This window comes from Macrotis lagotis, chromosome 2, assembly GCF_037893015.1.
Source record: "Macrotis lagotis isolate mMagLag1 chromosome 2, bilby.v1.9.chrom.fasta, whole genome shotgun sequence".
Taxonomy (NCBI): Eukaryota; Metazoa; Chordata; class Mammalia; order Peramelemorphia; family Peramelidae; genus Macrotis; species Macrotis lagotis.
The window spans coordinates 140,833,392-140,855,186 of NC_133659.1; the positions used below are offsets into that span (position 1 = coordinate 140,833,392).

General features: G+C 35.4%; 1 protein-coding gene and 1 pseudogene across 1 annotated transcript in view; both read right to left on the bottom strand.

Moving 5' to 3' along the window:
- Positions 1-4,340: 4,340 nt before the first annotated feature.
- LOC141511189 (ornithine decarboxylase pseudogene) lies at positions 4,341-5,928 on the bottom strand (annotated as a pseudogene).
- Positions 5,929-17,577: 11,649 nt separating this feature from the next.
- FMN2 (formin 2) overlaps positions 17,578-21,795 on the bottom strand; it is a 463,537-nt gene continuing 459,319 nt past the window's right edge. The window contains exon 18 of the mRNA XM_074222920.1: positions 17,578-20,386. Coding sequence (XP_074079021.1) covers positions 20,360-20,386 — 27 coding nt within the window. The 3' untranslated portion in view covers positions 17,578-20,359. The remainder of the gene's footprint in view (positions 20,387-21,795) is intronic.

The window sequence follows — 21,795 nt, forward strand, 5'->3', positions numbered from 1 at the left end:
GGCGAATTTTTCTTTCTTATTTTAATTTAAACTCTCATATTAAAAACAGATGAGCATTATAACTGGAATTTTGTGGGATCTAAATCTCCAGATAATAATTACTTTATGGCATCATATAACATTACACACATATCAAGATGGTATTTTAAATCAAATTTCATTCACTAAGCCTTTATAAAGTACCTACCATGAGCAAGACAGCTTTTACTGCTTTGTAGAGGGAGGCTAGAGCCTCACTGAGAGTTTAGAAATAGGAGCTCAGCAAAAAAGATTTTTCAGAAAAAAGACTCTCCTAGAGTCTCCCATGTAGGGCATATTTTTGCTTTAGCTGAAATATAAAATTTGGAGCCTTAATCTAAAAGAAAGAAAATAAGCAAACTTGCCTTACTTGTATTTGCAATAGAACAGTCTTCACATTTGTAGACTTGTTTTAATTTAAGGCAATAATAAAATAGAAATAGAAAAGCTTGGCACAGAATAGAAAACATTTTCCCTCCCTCAGATCTAGTTTAGGATTCTTTCTTTTCTCCACCATTAGAATAGAATCGTCTTGAGGGCAGGACCAATTTTTAGTTTTGATTTGCATGGAGCTCCAGTGGTTAATAAATGTTTTAGCTATTTGATTCTCTAATATAATTTTTATGCTTTATTTTACATCACATGGTTTAGTTATAGAGTGCTGTGAAGTCAGGAAGGCTTAGGATCAAATCCCATCTCAGATACATTGACTAAGGGACTGTGGATAAGTCACTTACCCTCTCTGATTCTACCTCTGTCCCTTCCCCCTTTCAACTTCCTCTTATGGCTTATTTTCTTTCATTAGAATATAAGTTACTTGAGGGCAGTGACTATTTTTCTTCTTTTGTTTTGGACTTGTGTATTTCTAGTGCTCAACAAAATGCTAGGACCATAGTAAGCTCTTTAATAAATACTTACTGACATTTGACTGACTGATTCTCACATTACTCTTCTGAAAAATGAAGTACTTCTTTACATGGTTAAAATGAGACTCAATAATATATCTGTTAAGGTCTTTGCAAAGCAAGATAGGAATGTCTGTAATTATAATTATTATTTGTGTATATGTATTATATATTCTCACAGGATTATAAATTCCTCAAGGGAGCGGACTATGCCTTAATCATCTTAATACCCATCTCCAGCGCTTATCCTAATGTTCTATAATTCTTAGAAGGCCCTAATTATATATTTTGTAGTACTTTTTTCATCAGCTTTAAAAGATGAACTGACAAAATGTCAAATACCTTGATTCTATGACAAAAATTCTTCATATGAATTCTTGAGTCTAAACTAGGGATTTTTAATTCCATGAAGTGTTCCATTCCAGCAATTGAAATCCTACTTTGCTATCTCATTTTAAATTAGGTTTAGCTCTTTATTCCCAAGGTAACTTCTCTACCTATATTCTAGCAGTCTCCTCATGCGGCAGCACCTCCATCCCTCTGGTCTCCTGGTATCCTATGATTGATGAGTTCCTTCCAGAACTCCATTTGAGGAAATATCCATATGTAGTATTCACTTCAAATACAGATCTGTCCGTTAGAATGTAGCTTTCTTTAGAGGAGAGACTTTTGGCTTTAATTTCTTTTTCAATCATTTAGCACAGTGCCTGGCCCATTGTAAGTGCTTAATAAAGTTTCTGTCTCTGTCCATCCATGCATCCATCCATCCATCCATCCATCCATCCATCCATCCATCCATCCATCCATCTCATTAAGGCAAGGGATTGAGTCTGCCTTTCCAAGGGCTATGTCAGGAGCACAAGCTCTTGCAGATAGTTCCATCCTGGAAAGGCTTCATCTGTTCAATAACTAATGTCTGTTGGGTTGGCCATTTGGTGATGAATTATTTGCTTATAGCAAATCAGAAAAGTGCTAGGGGAAATAGAAAATGCTAATGCCCCTAACCTGACAATGTTGGTAGAAACAATTTTTTAATTGAAATTTTATTTTATTTTTCCAATTACATTCTATGGCAGTTATTCAACATTGATCCATTGCCAAATTTATGAGTTACACATGTTTCAACCACTTCCTTTCCCTCCCTGCTCCCCATGGTGACAAAAAATCTGGTAAAAGTTGTATAGGTACATTTGTGTTTAATATATTTACATATTGGTCATTTTGCATAAGAGAAATTTGAACTAAGAAGGGGGAAAAAAAGAAAAACATTGGGATAGGAAGGAAAAACACAAGAGAAGGTTTTTGGTTTTTGTTTTTAGGTTTTTGCAAGGCAAATGGGGTTAAGTGGCTTGCCCAACGCCACACAGTTAGGTACTTATTAAGTGTCTGAAGCCACATTTGAACTCAGTTACTCCTGAGTCCAGGGCCAGTGCTCTATCTGCTGAACAACCTAGCCACCCCAAGAGAAGTTTTGAAAAAGTGAACATCAATGGCATTCAGATTCTTAAGTTTTTTTCCCTCTGTATGTGGATGGCAGTGTCCATAGGAAGTCTCTCAGGGTTGTTCTTTATCTCCAACTGTTGAGAGGAGCTGCATCCATCATAGTTGATCATCTCACAAAATTGCTGTAAATGTGTACAATCTTCATTCAGTGTACAGTATGCAATACTTTCCATGCTTCTCTAAAATCTGTGCACTCATGATTTCTTATAGAATAATAGTATTCCATAATATTTATATCCCATAACTTGTTTGTCCAATTGCACTTTCCAATTCTTTGCCACTACAAAAAAAGTTGATATAAATATTTTTGAACATGTGAGATTTCCAATTTTTATAATTTCTTTTGGATATTAGTATTAGAATTGCTGGGTCAAAGGGTATGATCAGTTTTATTGGTCTTTGGGCATAGTTTCCGAGAGACAGTGGTTAAACAGCTACTTGCAACAGAGTCCCATCATTCAGTCATGCTTTACTTAATAGAAAGAAGGAATGCTAAAAATACAGATTTACAAAAATGTCATAGATCATGATACCTTGTAAATATTTCCAGTAAAAGTGGCTGCTCCTTTTGGAATAGATGCTTCCCAGTGAATTTCATTGTTAAGTGAATCTTATTTTCTTCTTAAGTTCGTTTATATGATTGACTATGTGTACTCAGGGAGAGAGTATGGTGATTGTGCATGAGAAAAGATAATACTCTCAATAGGCTGTGTTAATTTTATTTTACAAAAAAAAAGTTTTAAGATGAAGATTAGCCCTTTGACATACTAGTGCTATAGTATAAGAACAGTTTGTAAGGAATACATTATTCCTTCAGGATATCTCTACCTCAGTGACTATTTCTCTCCTACCCTCCAACTCAAATTCAGTGTGCCAAAAACTAAAATTTATTATAATTGTGATTATTATTTTGCAATTAACATCTTTTCTCTGGTTGACTCCATTATTTTTGTCTATAGTATCATTGTTTGCCTATTCTTCCAAGTTTAAAACTTTAAGCATATTTTTATTCTATCCTTTTCATTATTCTTAATTAGTTTCAAAGTCCTATTACTCTTTTGCAATAATAATCTAATTTGTTCTCATTCATCCATTTTTTCCTGTATTCCTATAAACACCTTAGTACAAATTTAATTATGATCTACCTATCCTATTATAAAATTTTACTAACTGCTGACCATAGATCTCTATAATCTTACCAAGATCTGAATAAACTTTCTTTTTCATAGATCATGTCATTCCTCTGCTAAAAAGCCAGCAGTAGCTCCTTATTGCTTACTGAATAAAATAAACTACTATTCTTGATATTCAAGGCCTTCTACAATTTAGCAAATGAGATTAAAAATCATAAAGGTAGGAAATTTTAATACATCAAAAAACTCCTGCAATAAATTGCAAAATACCATAACATTGACCTCTCACCTTTGCAAAGGTATGTTGTTAGAGTTATCTTCTCCTACCTCTTCTTTAGATCTATACTTCTTTATACTTTTTCAACATTCATTTTAATTTTTTGTGGTTTTTCTTTCTGTTTCCATTGTTATAATCACTGTGTAAATAGTTTTTTGTTTTTTTAATTTCAATATATATATATTATTTTACTTTAAAGCAGGTCACAACACTAAACTCAATCCCATTCTGCTATTGTACAAGCTACAAATGCTTGCTTGGCAGTTGAGGGGCAATCTTTAGAAGCATATTTGAAAAGTGAATAAAAATCCATGTAAAACAAATATTCAAATAGTTTCCATAGGAACACAGATAAGTGTGACCCCATTTCTAAGTCTTCCATATTGTTGCATTTGCGCCAAACCTATTCTTAAAATATTTAAAAACTCTAGCAGGAATTAAGTTAATGGTCCCCCAAATGCTCTAATACAAGCTAAACTTGCAATTAATGGCTACAAACAGCCTCTATACATTAATACTAGCTGAAGTACAAGTTGTTGAGTGACGTTCCATTCCACTTTCCTAAGCACAAGATAATGGCAAAGTGTTGATATCCTGATCCTCTACTTCTGCTGGAAAACCTTGGGTCTTGATTTGTTGCATGCATTACCATGCTGGCCTAGACATCACATACTAGATAGTAGGTATCTGGAATCCATTGAAAGTAGAAGCAGCAGCAACAGTATAAGTACCCATGTTTTCAAATAGCATCCAATCTCCCACATGCATTTCTGGCAAATCACAGCATTCAACAATTTGATCAAGGCCATCACATGTTGGTCCCCATATGCTAGTAGAATAATATTTCTCATCTGGTTTGGGTCTCTTTTGTAGAATAGGTTCAACATGTGCATGATCAAAGAGGATGCAATTAAATGATCCATATATTCCATCATTTACATAGTACATGCAAGTTTGGTCATTTGCCTCATCTTCATCAATAGAACCTGTCTGTTCCTTTAATATAAGTTTTTTGGCATTGATGTTAACTGCAAGTGTGAAAGCTGATGTAACATAGTATCTGCCTGGTTCAGCTATGATTCTCACTCCAGAGTCAGAAGGAAAATACTTGTCCAATGCTGGATTGATTACACTTATGATCTCTTCACAATTAAGCTTTGCATCTTCAGATCCAGGAAAGCCACCACCAATATCAAGAAGATACATGTTGAAACCAAATTCCACCGCCATGTCAAAGACACATTGGGTATCAGAAACTGCTTGGATATACATTTCTGGATTGGTACAACCACCTCCCACATGGAAACTGATTCCAGTAACATCAATATTCAGCTCCTTTGCTAGCTCAAGGAGTAGCCTACTAGTTTTGAGAGTGGCACCCAATTTAACACTTAGCTGACAGATGGCTTTGGAGTCATCAGTGGCAATCCTCAAAACCCGCTTTGCCTTTGGATGGGATCTGGCAACTTTCATTAGCTCTACTTCACTACCAAAAGTCATCATTTGCACTCCATTGTTGGCTGCATACTTAATTTGTGACACTTGTTTGCATGGATTTGCATAGATTATCCTCTCTGGAGGCACCCCAACACTCTGTACTATTTGTATTTCAGTCTTGCTAGCACAATCAAAACCTGCTCCAGTAGTAACAAATGTCTTCACTATAGCTTTGCTGTCATTAACAGCATAAAAAGGAGTTACTCGAGGAAGAGCTTTGTACCATCTCAGATGTTTCTTTAGAATGTCATGAAGGTCAGCAACATAGAAGGCATCTTATCATCAGAAGAAGAAACTTCATTAATTTTCTGGTCCAGAATATCCTTAGCAGTAAAGCCTTCATCAAAGAAACTGAAGTTAAATTCATTATTGCTAAAGTTGTTCATGGTTTCTTGATGTTCCTCTAAAGTGCAACAAAACGTGGGGCGGCTAAGTGGTGTAGTGGACAAAGCACCAGCCTTGGAGTCAGTAGTACCTGGGTTCAAATCTGGTCTCAGACACTTTAAATAATTACCTAGCTGTGTGGCCTTGGGCAAGCCACTTAACCCCATTTGCCTTGCAAAACCCTAAAAGTGCAATGAAACGGAAAAACTAAGAGAGGGAATTTAAAGACAGGCTATTTCTAGCTGTACACCGAAGGTGGTTCTTCAGGAAAAAAAAAAAAAAAGTCCTGTTAAGGCTACCATTGTACCTTCGGTGCAGTGGTTACACTTAAAGGGCATGGACAGACGCTCAAGGTGAAGGTCCCCCAACCTCTGCCCCCGTTCAGCTGCCTCCCACTGGGCTGGGGGAGCCATGCCTAGCTGCCCGGCCTGAGGTGGTGCAAGAGCTGGTGGCAGAGGAGCTGGTGGCGGCGGTCGAAGGGGTCTGACCGTAAATAGTTTTCTTGACTGCTTACTTCACCCTATATCAGTTTATGAAGCTTTTCCCCCCCTTATTGCAATATATTCATCGCATTCATCAATTCTTATAGGATGATCATGTTCTCTTACATTTATATACCACAATGCATTTAGGTATTCATCAATTGGTGAACATCTTTATTTTTTAATTCTTTCTTATCTCATAAAAGTACTTTTATAATACTTTGATGGGGATGGGGACTTTCTCCTTATCAGTGCTTCACAATCATTGGCTAAAAGGTTTTCTTTGCATAATTCCAAGTTGCTTTCCTAAATTGTTTTACTAATTCACAATTTGGTGTAAAGTATTTGCAAACATTAAAACTGGTTTGCTGAAATGTTGGGGAAATACCAAAGCTGCTGAATGAAAAGTGAGAACTCCACAGGATTTACCAGCAGGATAACTCTTCCATTTCTAAGACGGCAGCATTTGATTCCATCAAAAGTAGAGTTTAGAGAGAGGCAAGATACTTGGTTCAGTGTGAAGGCAGATAGTAATCCAAAGTGCTTTTATGATGCTCCAAAGGCTATTTATTGAACAAAGACATATGGTCATCTCAACTACTCAGTGTTGATGGATTCACATTGATTAGTGATAGGAACATGATCCTATAGAAATAGACTGAATACTTCCATGGCATTCTTAACAGATCATGATTAATCAACGCAGAAGTCATTGACTGTTTACCTCAAGTTAAATTCAATCTATCTATAGCTGAAGCTCCAACCAAAGAAGAGATTTTGAATGCCATTAGTCTCCTTTCATGTGGCAAAGCACCTGGTACTGATTCTATTCCAGCTGAGACTTATAAAGTGGGGGTGGGTTCCAATACCAAAAAAAGCTCACTGAAATTTTCCAGATTACATGGCATAAAGAAGTTATACCCATAAAAATTCAAGAATGCCACCATACCATCTCTAAAAAGGTAAAGGGAATAGATTGTTCTATGCAATCATAGGGGTATTTCTCTTTTAGTCATTGTCAGTAAGTTCTTGCCAAAATCTTTGTCCATAGGTTGATGATCCTATTGTGATGCTCCACATTGTGATGATCCACAATGAGAGCTATTGTGGCTTCAGAAAGAATTAAGGACCAGTCCATATGCTGCCCATCAGCTCCGGGAAAAAATGGCAGGAGCAGAACAGAGATCTGTATACATTATTTGTAAATCTGACCAAAGTCTTTGATACCATCAGTCATGAGGTTTATGGAAAATGATGTCAAAATTTGGTTGCCTGAAGTTCATCAGTATGGTACATCAGTTCCATGACATCTTTCTTGCCCAAATTCTGGAGAGTGAATGATCCTCTTGAGATTTCCCAGTCACCAATGGAGTGAAAGAAAGATGTGTCCTTGCTCCCAAGCACAATGTTTTCAATCATGTTGTCAAATACTTTCACTGAGGATGAACTTGACATCAAAGTCAGCTACTGCACTGATGGTAAATTCTTCAATTTGAAAACACTAAAAGCCTAGACCAAAGTTGAGGGAATGTTGGTGTATGATTTTCTGTTTGCAGATGGTTGGGCACTCAAAGCAGCCTCTAAAGCTGAGATGTAACAAAGTATTGATCAATTCTTTGCTACTTGTGATAATTTAGGACTAACAATTAACATCAAGAACACACAGGTGCTCCATCAGGCAGCACCACGCCATTCATGTGTAGAATCATCTATTGCAGCAAATGGAGATGTTTTGAAGACTGTGGACATGTTCATTTACCTTGGCAGTGTCCTTTCCAGAGAAGTACCTAGTGGCAATGAGAATGAGACATTCCTTGTCAGAGCTAGCTCAGTGTTTGGGAGGCTCAGGAAGAAATTGTGGGAGAGAAGAGGTAGTAAAATGACTACCAAACTGAAGGTCTACAGAACCATTGTGCTGCCCTTATTGCTGTATGCCTGTGAAACAGTTTACCAGCATCATGCCAGGAAGATGAATCACTTCTATTTAAGTTGTCTTAGAAAGATTCTGAAGATCACCTGGCAGGAGAAGATACCAGACACTAAGGTACTTTTCTGAGTTAAACTCCCAAGCATTCAAATATTACTACCCAAAGCACAACTACAATGGGCTAGCATATTGTTAGAATGCCAGGGATATGCTTGCCAAAAAAAGACTATTTTATGGAGAACTCACACAGGTCAAGCACTTACAAGGCAACCTCAGAAAATGATACTGAGACATCCTGGAGGTCTCTCTTAAGAACTTTAGAATTGATTGTGTAGCATGGGAGACACTGAACAGAACTGTCCAGCATCCATGCCCTCATCAATGTGGGTTCTGAGTTCTATGAGGAAGGCAGAATGGAAGTAGTTTAAAGTAAACCTGAGATATGTAAGTTTAGAGTGGCCACCCCAGGTGTTCACATCAGCTATTTGTTGCCAACCTGTGATGGAGCATTCCAAGCTTGTTTTGGTCTGATCGGTCACAGTTGGGCACACTGTAATTTGTCTCTATCTAATATAGTGATGTCTTTTAGGTCTTTGATGGAAAAGTACAAGAACCAATCAACTAATTCAAAGCTCCATCACAAATGAGCTAGTATACTTTCCTCTCCACAATTCTTGGAGCATTAAATATTCTCATCTTTTTCAATTTTTCTAATTTTTCAGGGTATGGGATTCTTTTCATTTGTGTTTTTCTTATTAAGGATTTTTTCATATATTGTCAATAGTTTGCAGTTCTTCAGAGAATTTTTTCTTCATGTTCTGTGATAAGACCAGGATCATCTAAGTTAGAAACTGCTAGGTGGCCCAATGGATAGAACATTGGAGGAAATTATATCATTTCCTCTCCTATTTTTTAATCTATATCTATTTAGAATACTTTTGAAATACTATGAAATGTTAGTCTAAGACTAATTTTTCTGAGACCAATTGTTTTCTGAGCAGCTTTTTAAAAAAATAGAATAAGGATTCTTTCCTAAGTAATCTATATTTTGATTTTAGCTAATATCTAAGTCGCACTGTTTCTGGTTCTCTCTTTTTTTTAAACATTTAAACATTTTATTTGTTTTCCAATTATATATAATAGTAATAGGTACCCATAATTTTTGCAAGGCTCTGAATTCTACAATTTCCCCCCTCCTCCCTTCCCTCCCCCTCCCCCACAGAAGGCTATCTGACAGTCTCTCTCTACATTGTTTCCATGCCATACATTGATGTAAATTGAATGTTATAAGAGTAAATATAAGAATAAACATAAACCCCCTAAGAAGATGGGAAGCCTCAAGAATATAGAGAAAAAAAATGTACTTCAGTCTGTGTTCAGATTTCAATGACTCTGTGTCTGGGGTGAGTTGCTTTCTTTATCATAAGTCCACCAGAGAAGTTGCTTCAATATTTTTTCCCTCAGTGGCTATTACTAGCTGTACCTCCACTCTATTTCTCCCCACTCTCATTTATTCTATTCTTTCCTTTCATCCTGGCCCTGTCCAAAAGTGTGTTGTATCTGAGTACCCTCTCCCTTGATCTTCCCTCTCGTCTATCACCTATCCCCCCCTTCCCTCCCCCCATTCCCCCTCATCCCTTCCCTTTTCTCCCATCCTTCTCCAGGGCAAGACAGATTTCCTCACCCTATTAGGTATGGATGTTATTTCCTCCCTGAGCCATTTTGATGAGAATGAAGTCTGACTCATTCCCCCCCCCCCCCCCTTGCCTTCCCCATCTCCACTCCATTGAAAAAGCTTTTTTCTTGACTCTTATGTGAAATCTTTCAGCTTCTTCATCTCCTTTTCCTTCCTCCCAGTACTTTCCCCCCATTGCCCATTGACTCCATCCCTTTACCACATCATACCATTATATTCTGCTCCTTCCTATGTCCTTTCTACATATGTTCCTTCTAACAGCTCTTGTAAATGAGAAAGTTCATATGAGTTATCAATATCTTCTTCCCATGCAGGAATACAAACAGTTCAACATCATCAAATTCCTCACAGTTAGTTCCTCTCTTCCACCCCCTCTATGGTTCACCAGCAAACTGGACTTGGAGATCAAACTTTTTGGTCAGCTCTGGATAAGAAAGTCTGAAAGTCCCCTGTTTCACTGAAAGTCCATCTTTTCTCCTGAAAGCGGATGCTCAGTTTTGCTGGGTAGTTGATTCTTGACTGTAAACCAAGATCTTTTGCCTTCTGGAATATCATATTCCAATCCCTATGAGTCCTTAATGTAGATGCTGCCAGATCCTGTGTATTCCTGACTATGGAGCATCGGTAGTTGAATTGTCTGTTTCTGGCAGCTTTTAGAATTTTCTCTTTGATTTGGGAGTTTTGGAATTTGGCTATAATATTCCTGGAAGTTTTTCTTTTGGGATCCCTTTCAGGGGGTGACCAGTGAATTCTCTCCATTTCTATTTTACCCTCTGCTTCTAGGATTTCAGGGCAATTTTGCTGTATTATTTCTTGAAAAATGAAGTCTAGGCTCTTCTCCTGGTTGTGTCTTTCAGATAGCCCAATGATTTTTAAATTATTTCTTCTGGATCAATTTTCAAGGCCAGTTGTCTTTCCATTGAGATATTTCACATTTTTTCTAATTTTTGGCTTTTTTGGAAGAGTTTTATTTCTTCCTGATTTCTTGCAAAGTCATCAGCTTCCTTTAGTTCCATTTTGCATTTGAAGGATTTATTATCTTCAGAGAGCTTTTTTATTTCCTTTTCCAGATGCCCAATTCTGCTTTTTTAAGGCATTCTTCTCCTCATTTGCCTTTTGTTTTGCTTTTTTTTCCCATTAGGCCTAAACTGGTTTTTTAACATATTATTTTCTTCAGTCTTTTTTTGTATATCTTTCACCAAGTTGTTGATTTGGTTTTCATGATTTTTCCACATTGCTCTCATTTCTCCTCCCACTTTTTCCTCCAAATACCTTAATTACTTTTCAAAATCTTTTTTGAGCTCATCCATAGTCTGAGACCATTTTCTATTTCTATTGGAGGTTTTGGTTACAGAACTTCCATTTTGTCATCATCTAAGTATGTGTTTTGATCTTCCATGGGACTAGAGTAATTCTCTATGGTCAGATTCTTCTTTATCCTCAACCCAAGACTAATTTACAGCACTTCCAAGGCTTTGGGGTTGTTTTTTTTTTTTCAGGGGTACACCACCCCATCTTTACTCCTCCAAGGTCTTAGGCTCTCTTGCCTGTGCTTTGATATGTAGATGACCACAGCACTGCCCTCTGCCCTGGGGCCATAAGGAGGGATCCTGCTATCTTACTATGGAAGCCCAAACTGCAATCTGTATCTGAGTGTAGGCAGACAGGAGAGTCCCACCCCAGGGAGAGCAGAGAAATCTCTGAAGACTTACCTTATTGTCTCTGGGGGCACAGGCTGCTTTCTCCTGATTCTTGCTGCAGATTCTGTGGCTATTCTCCTCACTCCACATTCACCCAGGTGCAGCAGAGTTCTTTGCTGCCACTTCAAGCTGTTGCCAGTCATTTCTAGGCTGGGCTGGGCTTTTTTTTCCCCCAACCTCTGGTCTTGGTGAAGCATACCTTTCCTGCAGAAGTTCTAAGTTATCTTGGACTGGGAACATGTATCACTCAGTCTTTCTGTGGGTTCTGCCCCACTAAATTTTGGCTAGAGCCATCCTTTGATTTTGGGGGGTTTGGGGTTCTTGGGGAATGCTGCCTTCATGCTGTCATCTTGGCTCTGCCCCCCATTTTTTTAAGAAAGATTTTATTTTGAGTTTTACAATTCCCCCCAATCCTACTTCTCTCACCCCACCCACCACAGAAACAGTCTGTTAGTCTTTACAATGTTTCCATGGTATACATTGATCTAAGTTGAATTCCTTAAGGAAGAAAAAAATAAAGTATAAGAGATAGCAAAATTACATAATAAGATAATGGTTCCCCCCTGCCCTAAATTAAAGGTAATAGTCTTTGGTGTTTCTTCAAACCCTGATTGTTGTATTCATGGAATGAGCAAGTCCATCAATGTTGATCATCACCACCATGTTGCTGTTAGGGTGTACAATGCTTTTCTGGTTCTGCTCATCTCACTCAGCATCAGTTCATGTAAATTCTTCCAAGCTTCCCTGAATTCCCAGTCCTCCTGGTTTCTAATAGAACAATAGTGTTCCATGACATACATATACCACATTTTTCCAAGCCATTCCCCAATTGAAGGACATTTACTTAATTCCAATTCTGATTCTCTTGTATGAGCTCTATTCAATTGATCTACCTCTCTGCTACCTTATGATATAATTTGAGGTCTGGAAGTGTTATTCTCCCCAATTTCCCTAATTTCCCCTTGATAGACTACATTTTTGTAAAATTTCTTAGTACTTTAAATCTTACAAATCAACTCTTTGAGAATCAAATATATATATATATATATATATATATATATATATATATATATATATATATATATATAATCAGATTTTGGTGTATGCCCAGATTCAAGATGGAGACAACCAGGAGTAGCTAGGTGGCGCAGTGGATAGAGCACAGGCTTTGGAGTCAGGAGTACCTGAGTTCAAATCCAGCCTCAAACATTTAATAGTTACCTAGCTGTGTGGCCTTGGGCAAGCCACTTAACCCCATTGCCTTAAAAAATCTAAAAAAAAATGGAGACAACCACATGAAATATGCCACGGACCTGCTCCTGCTTCTGGGAGAAGACATTCTGAGTTCCCTTACCATATAAGTAGGAGCAATTTCTTTCCATTGATTACATATCAAGATCTTCCTGACAGACTTTTGGCCAAGATGGTGAAGAGAAGTCAGGCACAGTGCTAAAGTCTCCTGATCTTCCCTCACATATAATATGAAACAAACCTCTTAACAGAAATCCGATTTACAAAACCCAGAAAGAGAAACTAGGAGATCTACCTTAAGGTTTGTTCTCTGGGATAGTGGGTGATCCAGGCTCAGAGGGTGGACTCTGCCAGGAGCACAGGAGGTCAGAGCCAGAGAGCTTGACTAGCCTGACTGGAGGGGTGGGAGAGATCTTCAGACCCTGAAAGTGTGCCCAGCCTGATCAGTAAAGGGGTGGGTGAGAGTCTGAGAACTTGAGTAGCCTGATCAGCAGGATTAGAAAGCCTAAAATCAGGGGCAAGCCTGATTGGCCATGGGTGGTGTGGGCCAACTAGGGAGCAGAGGCATAGGATGTGGCACTGATAGTCTGAAGTTTACAGGCAGAGCTGAAGGGAGAGTTCAGAGCTGTAGAGTTGCAGCCATACCTTCATTTCAGCTGAAGCCTCTTCCCAGAACAAACACAATTATAGCCTACCTCTGCCCCAAGGTGCTAGTGTGAGCAGCAGACCTCCCTTAGCTGTGAATAGGGAGATCAATTACCTTGCCCTGGGACAAAACCCATCCATTTGTCTAAGATAAAAATATTCAACAGCTTCATCTACCCCCTCCAGGCTAAGGGAGAAGGCCTCAAATTAAGGTCACAGAAACTCCAGAGAAAGCAACCAGCACAGCCTACTGGCCAGCCCATTTGGAGTTACTAAACCCAGTGAGTAAAGCCTCTAGGAATCTCAGCACCAAATCTCTGTGAACCAGCCCCTCACCAACATAAGATCTTAGGAAAATGAAGAAAGTTCAGCAAAAAGGAGGGTCCATAGTAAAATTCCTAGAAGGAAAAGACCCTAACTCAGATATGCCTAGAACCTTTGAGGAGAATGTGATCTGGTCTCCAGCACAGAAAGACTTCCTTGAAAAAATCCAGAAGGAGTTTAAAAATCAATTGGAAAATTTGGGAGAGACAACACCTTGCAAAAAGAAAAAAATCACTGGAAAATACAATTGGAAAAATTCAAAAAGAAAATAATTCTCTCAAAACCTCAATTGGTCAAATGAAAAACTCTTTCAAAAATAGAATTGACCAATTGAAAAAGGAACTGCAAAAGGTAAATGAAGAAAATTCTTCTCTAAAAAAAGAATGGAGTCTGTGGAAACTAATAACTTAATGAGACAGCAAGAGCCTGTTGAACAAAACTAAAAAGATAAAAAAATTAGAAGAAAATGTAAAATACCTCATCAGAAAAACCACTGACCTTGAGAATAGATCAAGGAGGGACAACCTGAGAATAATAGATCTTTATGAAAACTTTGAAAAGAAAAAAAGCCTGGACTTAATATAACAGTATTAATGATGGAAAACTGCCCTGATATCATAGAACCAGAGGTCAAAATCATTATTGAAAGAATACTTTGATCCCCTCCCAAAAGAGAATTTAAAATGAACACACCAAGGAATGTTGTGGTCAAATTCCAGAACTATCAGAAAGAGAAAATCCTTCAAGCAGTCAGAAAAAAACCATTTAGATACCAAGGAGCCACAATAAGGATTACACAGGACCTGGCTGCATCAACATTAAGGGATCAGAGGGCTTGGAATGAGATAATCCAAAGAGAAAGGGAGCTTGGATTGCAGCCAAGAACCCACTACCCAGAAAATCTGAGCCTTCACTTCCAGGGGAGAAGATGGACATTTAATGAAATGGGAGACTTCCAACATTTCATGATGAAAACACCAGAGCTCAATCTAAAATTTGGACATCAAACAAGAACTGCCTGACAATTTACAGATGGGGAAATCAAAGCAATCCATAATCATATGAAAAGTTGCTCTAAATCTTTACTGATTAGAGGAATGCAAATTAAAGCATCTCTGAGGTACCACCTCATACGTCTAAGACTGATCAATATGATTAGAAAGGACAATGATCAATGTTGGAAGGGATGTGGGAAATCTGGGACACTAATACACTGTTGGTAGAGCTGTGAACTCATTCAACCTTACTAAAGAGCAATTTGGAATTATGTCCAAAGGGCAATGAAAATGTACATACCCTTTGATCCAGCAATATCACTACTGGGTCTATACCCTGAAGAGATAATGAAAAAGGGTAGAAACATCACTGGTACAAATATTCATAGAAGCTCTGTTTGCATTGGCAAAGAATTTGAAAATGAATCAATGTCCATCAATTGGGGAATGGCTGAACAAAGTGTGATATATGTGTGTTATGGAACTTTATTGTTCTATTAGAAACCAGAAGGGATGGTAATGCAGAGAAGCTGGGAAGGATTTATATGAATTGATGCTGAGTGGGATGAGCAGAACCAGAAGAACATTGTACATCATAATAGCAACATGGGCTTGATGATCAATCTTAATGAACTTGCTCATTTTACCAGTGCAACAATCAGGGATACTTTGGGGGTATCTGCAGTGGAGAATACCATCTGTATCCAGAAAAAGAATTGTGGAGTTTGAACAAAGACCAAAGACTATTATCTCTAATTTAAAAAACAAAAAACATTATTATTATGTAATTTTGCTATCTCTTATACTTAATTTTTTCCTTAAGGATATGATTTCTCTCTCCTCACATTCAATATGTGTAGCACAGAAACAATGTAAAGACTATCAGACTGCCTTCTGTGGGGGTGGGGGAGGGAAGCAAGATTGGGGGGAAATTGTAAAATTTAAAAATAAATTAAAAAAATAAATGTTAAGTTAGTCAAAAAAAGGAAAAAAAAGAACTACCCGAGTCTTTAAAGCCCACCCTTCCCTCAAAAATTAAAGATTTTAAAGGTATTTAGATATAAAGATATCAGAAAAGTTAGACTAAATTCTGCATACTATGGTTCCAGTCTCTTCTTAATCCCTAGTGACAAACAATATTCCTTCTTCCATAGCCTTGCTACATAGAATCCCAAATTTATTTCAAGATTTAGCCTTCTCCTTCAAGAAGCCTTTTCTGATTCTAGTTATTATCATGTGGTTTTTCTTTTTTGAATGTATACTCTGTGAACTTTGTATCCCCATATAGAATATATGCTTTTTGAGGACAGGGGCTATTCATGGTAATCTCACCCTCAGAGTCTAACACAGGTAATCGGTACTTAATGCAATTAACTTTTCTTATAATCATACTCACCCATGGATGCTTGTGTCTAATAGAGTTATTCAACTTAGAAAATTTTTTAAATTCAAAGCATACATAAAGTGAATTATTTCTTGCCTTTGTGAGTTTGAAATAAATGAATAACAATTAAGTAAGAGATATAGAAGATTTTTTGCATCATTTTAATGAATCACTATTTCTACAAATATTTTAAAACAAACAGAGCTATTTGCCTCCATCAGGAAAATGATCACTTGGGAACAAACCATCATAGCAATGTTTTTCATGCACTAGATTTTATTGTGATACATGGCAAATTTAGTTCAAAAAATAGTTTTGGCACCATAGTACCCTGTATTATGGTTCCTAGAGTGGCTTAAAAATCAATGTTATTAAAATTATTATACAAGTACTTATCAGATAAATAAAAAGTTGTTTCAAGGCCATAAAATTCTACTAAAGATAATATTTCCTTTCCCTGTTCAAAAGTGTGAAACTTCAGTATTTCCTTGCTGTCAGAGGTCAAGGTGAGAAGAATGAAAATCCTGATTAAGATGCTTTCCTTTCCTAAAAAGCCTCATAAATCTAAAATTGCACATTACCTACATCCCTAACAGGAAAGAAGTTAATCATCAGTATTAACAATAATGGCATGGGTAGGATTTATTTATGGAAGCAAAAATGCTAGCATTCTTTTTAGAATTTTTCAGTTTTTTTCTTTTTTCTCAATTCTCTTAATATCTTTGTGTTTTTATTATTCCTATCTACTTTCTTAACCCCTATCTTTCATATTGTCTCATCTGCTATGGACACAAAGAAACATAAAAAAAAAATTACCAAATATAGTTATTCTATCTCCAATAAACCAAAGAATCTATGGTCTCATTAATTCTTATCCTTATTTTTATATACATACATACTTACATACATGTATATACATATATATATACACACACATATGAACTACAGGATGTCTGCCTAACACATTGAGAGTTTATCTTCCACACTCCACACATGACTAGGCAATTTTAATATTAATGTGTGTATGAGAATGCACACATGCTTGCCAATATATTTATATTTCTGTTCCAATAAACCTCTATTAACTATATTCTTTTTTTGGAAGGTACTATTTTCTATCTGCTATGTAGAATCTAATATTTAATATTTGTGCATAATACTCATTTTCTAATAAAACACATTATTAATGGATGGAAAAATAGAATAACTAGTATTCCTTCTAAAATACAAGTATCTAATATATGCTTTTAAAATATTAATAATGATAAGGTCTGCAGTAGAAATTTATCTTTCCTCTTCCTTCTAAAATATAGATGTAAGATCTTATTTCTCATTTTTTCTTAGTGTAAAAATACAGCTAAAGATTTTAAAGATATTCTTAGACAACACATATAACATAAGAAAACAATTTTTATTATTCATTTTATTTTCATATAAATTAACATTCTAGAAAAAATTGAAATAGAAACACTAAATACAGTATTGCACATAGTGATCTTGTTAAATGACCTTTTACTTATTTCACTGTAGCATGGTTAATATACATGTCATTGAGGGAAACAGGAAGACTATAAAATAAACTATTCTGTCTTTTCACTTAAAATAAGTCCCAAATATAAGAATATCAGACTATACATAAATACAAACATGATTATGAATCAGTGATATTGAAGTAGACTATCATTTTTAATTGTTTTCCCTAGCTGGCTCAAAATAACAAAACTTCTCCCTTTTTAACACAAAACAAGAATCCAACAACATACCATTTTCCCAGAAATTTTTTTTTCCTTCTCAGCTAGAAGAAAACATAAAAGAAAGATGAAAAAAATTTAAAAATATTATGTTAGAAAACAAATATAACTTTATTCTCATTCTGCATCTTTTAAATTATCCTGTTATATTATTAATTCAGAAAGAGCCAAGGACATTTCTGATTTCTTTTAATGTTGCTTTTAGTGTTGTGGCAGGTCCCAAATAAAGTGTAGATTTTAATTTAAAGAGTAGATTATAATTTAATCAGGGGATTATTTATTTTATTCCAATTCTTGCCACAAGATGAAAGTTTATGGGTATCAAGCATTTAAATTCTTTCAAAATATTGATAAATGGTCCTTTTGAGAGAGTATGTGAAATAGGAATGAAGAGGATAAGTTGCTGCCTCTAACTGAGAAAATCATTGGTTTCTTTTAGGAGAGAAAATTTAAAACTAGGTAAAAAATATCCTCATTAAAAAGAAACTTCCATTGATTTCCTGTTATTTGCTAAGAATAGTTTCTTTTTGTTGTGGTTGCGCCTCCTTCCTCTCTCTCCTGACCCCATTCAGTATCTGGAATAATTTAACATTTGGGGAAAAATACCCATAATCATCTTCACAATTATTTGAGTATGGAGAGTAACCAAAGAGCAGGGAAAGCATTGATTATACTGGGTAGACAGCACTTAAATATTTAAAATACAAAATACAAATGTGGATATGAGATTGTTGCAAAGAATTCACTAGGAGTAACATTTTCCTTTCTGAAACTCAGAGCAGTGTGGTAGAATCTAGATGTTTGTGGGACTGGAAACATTAATTCACATCACTGCAATCTGAGGGTTTAAACTCAGATTTAAGTTTCCACTAGGTTCAAAATCTTTGTTGATGATGCCCATGCAATTTCTTTAAAACTATTCCCTAGGCTTAAAAGTAATAAAATATAGAATATGATAAAAATAGAAGGTATTACTACTAGCCTATTTCTAGGTGTGTCACTTTTGATGTTGCTTTTGAAAATAGTGTGGTTTGTGAATTACAAAGGGAAATATAATAATTTTGATCTAGTTTCATCTTGGAAGAATTAATGGCTGTGTTAATGTGCTACTTTTGCCATCAAGCTGACTTAGAACATCAGTCTTTAGCTAGAGGAAAATGGATTGAGCTGATTTTCTTGTATTTAGTCAGAGTTCAAATCATTTGAGTGCTAAATTTCATGCCATTCATGTTTCATTATTTCCTATTTTTGGATTTTTTAAAAGATTTTTTAAAATAGTGTTTTTTTTAAGAATTGACATTACTCTGAGAAAATGTGTAAAAGATATAACTCATACTTCAGTGACTACTAGGGATATTTTAGTGGCTTTCAATATGGGAAAATCAAGGATAATTCAAGCCCCTAATTAAATATTAGTTAAACCAACCAGCAGAGCAAGACATGGTTAAAAAAATACCAAGAACCTCAAATAGATAAACTATTTCCATATAACCTGATTAGTCCTCAGAAACAGGTGAAGATCTTGAGAGAGGTGGTTACCAATTGGAGGATTTGCTACTGATTCCTTGTGGATAGATTCCTTGAAATTAGAAGACCAGTTTAAAATCAGTTACTAACCATTGTTATAAATAAATAATGCTCATGATGGGTAAGATGATGCAATGAATATTGTACCAAAGATTGGTAAAAGTTGTTATTCTGGTTTTTTTGGTTGATGAAAATTTTTTTTTCTTTCAAGGCCATTCCAAAAACAATGCTTAAGTAAGTCCACGTGAGTTTGTAAGGTCTAGAACTCTTTATAAGATATAAAACATCCACCTGCAAAGAATATTTTGGAGACTTTTTTTTAATCTTTCAGAAAATCTAGAAGTACATGCCCATTGAGGGAATGATGACATATGAAAAATATTTTGATATACTAGGAAACAGAGTTGTTCTAGAATTGTAGGAATTACCAAATGGAGATGGAATATTTTACTACTGTTTTGAATTAGAATGTAACATGAAGGTTAAGATATATATCCAAAAGATGTGTCATTAGCCTGGGAAATTATCTGAACTAAACCCATTTTAAAATTTTAGGCAAAGAAAAATTGGTAAAAGATACACTTAAAAAATAAAAGTGATAAAATATTTCTTTCATAATGAAGAATTAGATAATATTCATCAAAATTCTGTGAATTAAACTCAAATAAAATAAACAAGTGATTGCCAATAAACAGGAGGACATATTGCATGTAATAAGTTTTTTCTTAATATAAAAAGTAGTTTATTTTCTGGGTCAATAAATTTAATTATTTTACTTTTTATATTTAATTTGTGCACAGTACAGTGGAATTGATCAGTAAATCAGTCATGAAAACAGAAACTAGACTTAGGTCAAAATGAAAAAAAAATGATCCAAGTGATGTAGTTTCCTTTCCCCTCTAAATACACTAAATTTTGTTGATCTAGTGGCAATGATATATCCATTCTGACTTTTGGTGATCATATTTTCATGCTTATCTTTGCTTTCTGAAAACAGACAAGATAGAAAAAAAAGTTAGATATCAACATTTCCAAGAAATGTAATTATATACATCCTTCAATGTTACTAAGTACAATTTTTTTTTATTTGGAATAGATTCCAAGAAAAATACTATCCTTTCATGGAGAGTAAGTGCTTTTAATGTTCAGCTTTGTTTACTGTAAAATTAAAAAAAAGGCATTTGCCTCTGCCCCCAAATCAACAAGCCCCTCCTCCAATTTTATGTACCACATTTCTCCATCAGTCTCAGAAAAATGTGACTAAAATTAACATATTAGTCAATACTCCCCTTCCTTTGTGACCTTTTAAACATATATTTCAATTAAGAAAGCAAAGTACTGAAAAAATGTTGTCTGCACAATACATTTCAAGCTGAAATTTGAAACTTGATCCAAATTAAATGAACTATGATTTGTAGGATTAGGAATAAAACTAGTATTAGTAAGTAAAATATGACTACTAAACATATATTTTCCCCTTTCTAATTATATTTCATTTTAGAATATTTTAATAACTTGTTTTTATAGACAGTGCTGACAAAACTCAATTGTCAAATTTCTTCAAATTTAAAAATATATACCAATTCATTTTTGTATCTTCAGTCTTTGGTGGCATCAAACATTTTCTAAACTGTGTGATTCAATATTTCAATGAATCTATATATGATCTCATAAATATTGGTATTCCAACTCAGAGGATGATGTAATGACAGAGACAAAGATGACACAGCAGCTTATCTACAAAGTCTCAATATGTATGACTCTTATTCATATGCTGCCATAAATTCCCCATAAAGAATGTATGCATTGCAATGGAGTGTTTTAAATGGTTAACATTAGATAAGTATCAGTATAATGCTTGAATTATCCATTTGCTTTTAGGACATTCCATCTCTTTTCCTGATCATAAATTTCTGGGCTGATTTCTTTTGTTATTTGTTATAATCCAGTCATCTTTGGTAATTTGCTGTAACTTATCTAAACCAAAAGATGAATCTTTCCATTGCTTCTGGGGTGCCTATAATTTTGGGGTTGTTTTAGAGATTATAGTGATGTAGTCACACAGCAATCCTAGAAGAATAAAATTTAGAATTTGAAAAGATGAGTTTTGTTTTAGAAAATGGCTTATGATTGTTTAAAGCACACATTTCCCAAATTTAGCTTAATCTACTCTGTTCTTTGTTCAATCTGGGTCTAGTTCATTGTCCATTTCCAGTGTTAATCCAAGATATATGCAATAAACATACTAACTCAATGGCTTGTCATATCAATTGCATATTATATTCTGATTAAAGAGATATTATTTATGTATTTGCTTTCTTTTCCTGTACTAAAAATTATATCAAACTCAGTTGTGGATCACATGATACAATCAATACAATGTGTTACCTAAATAA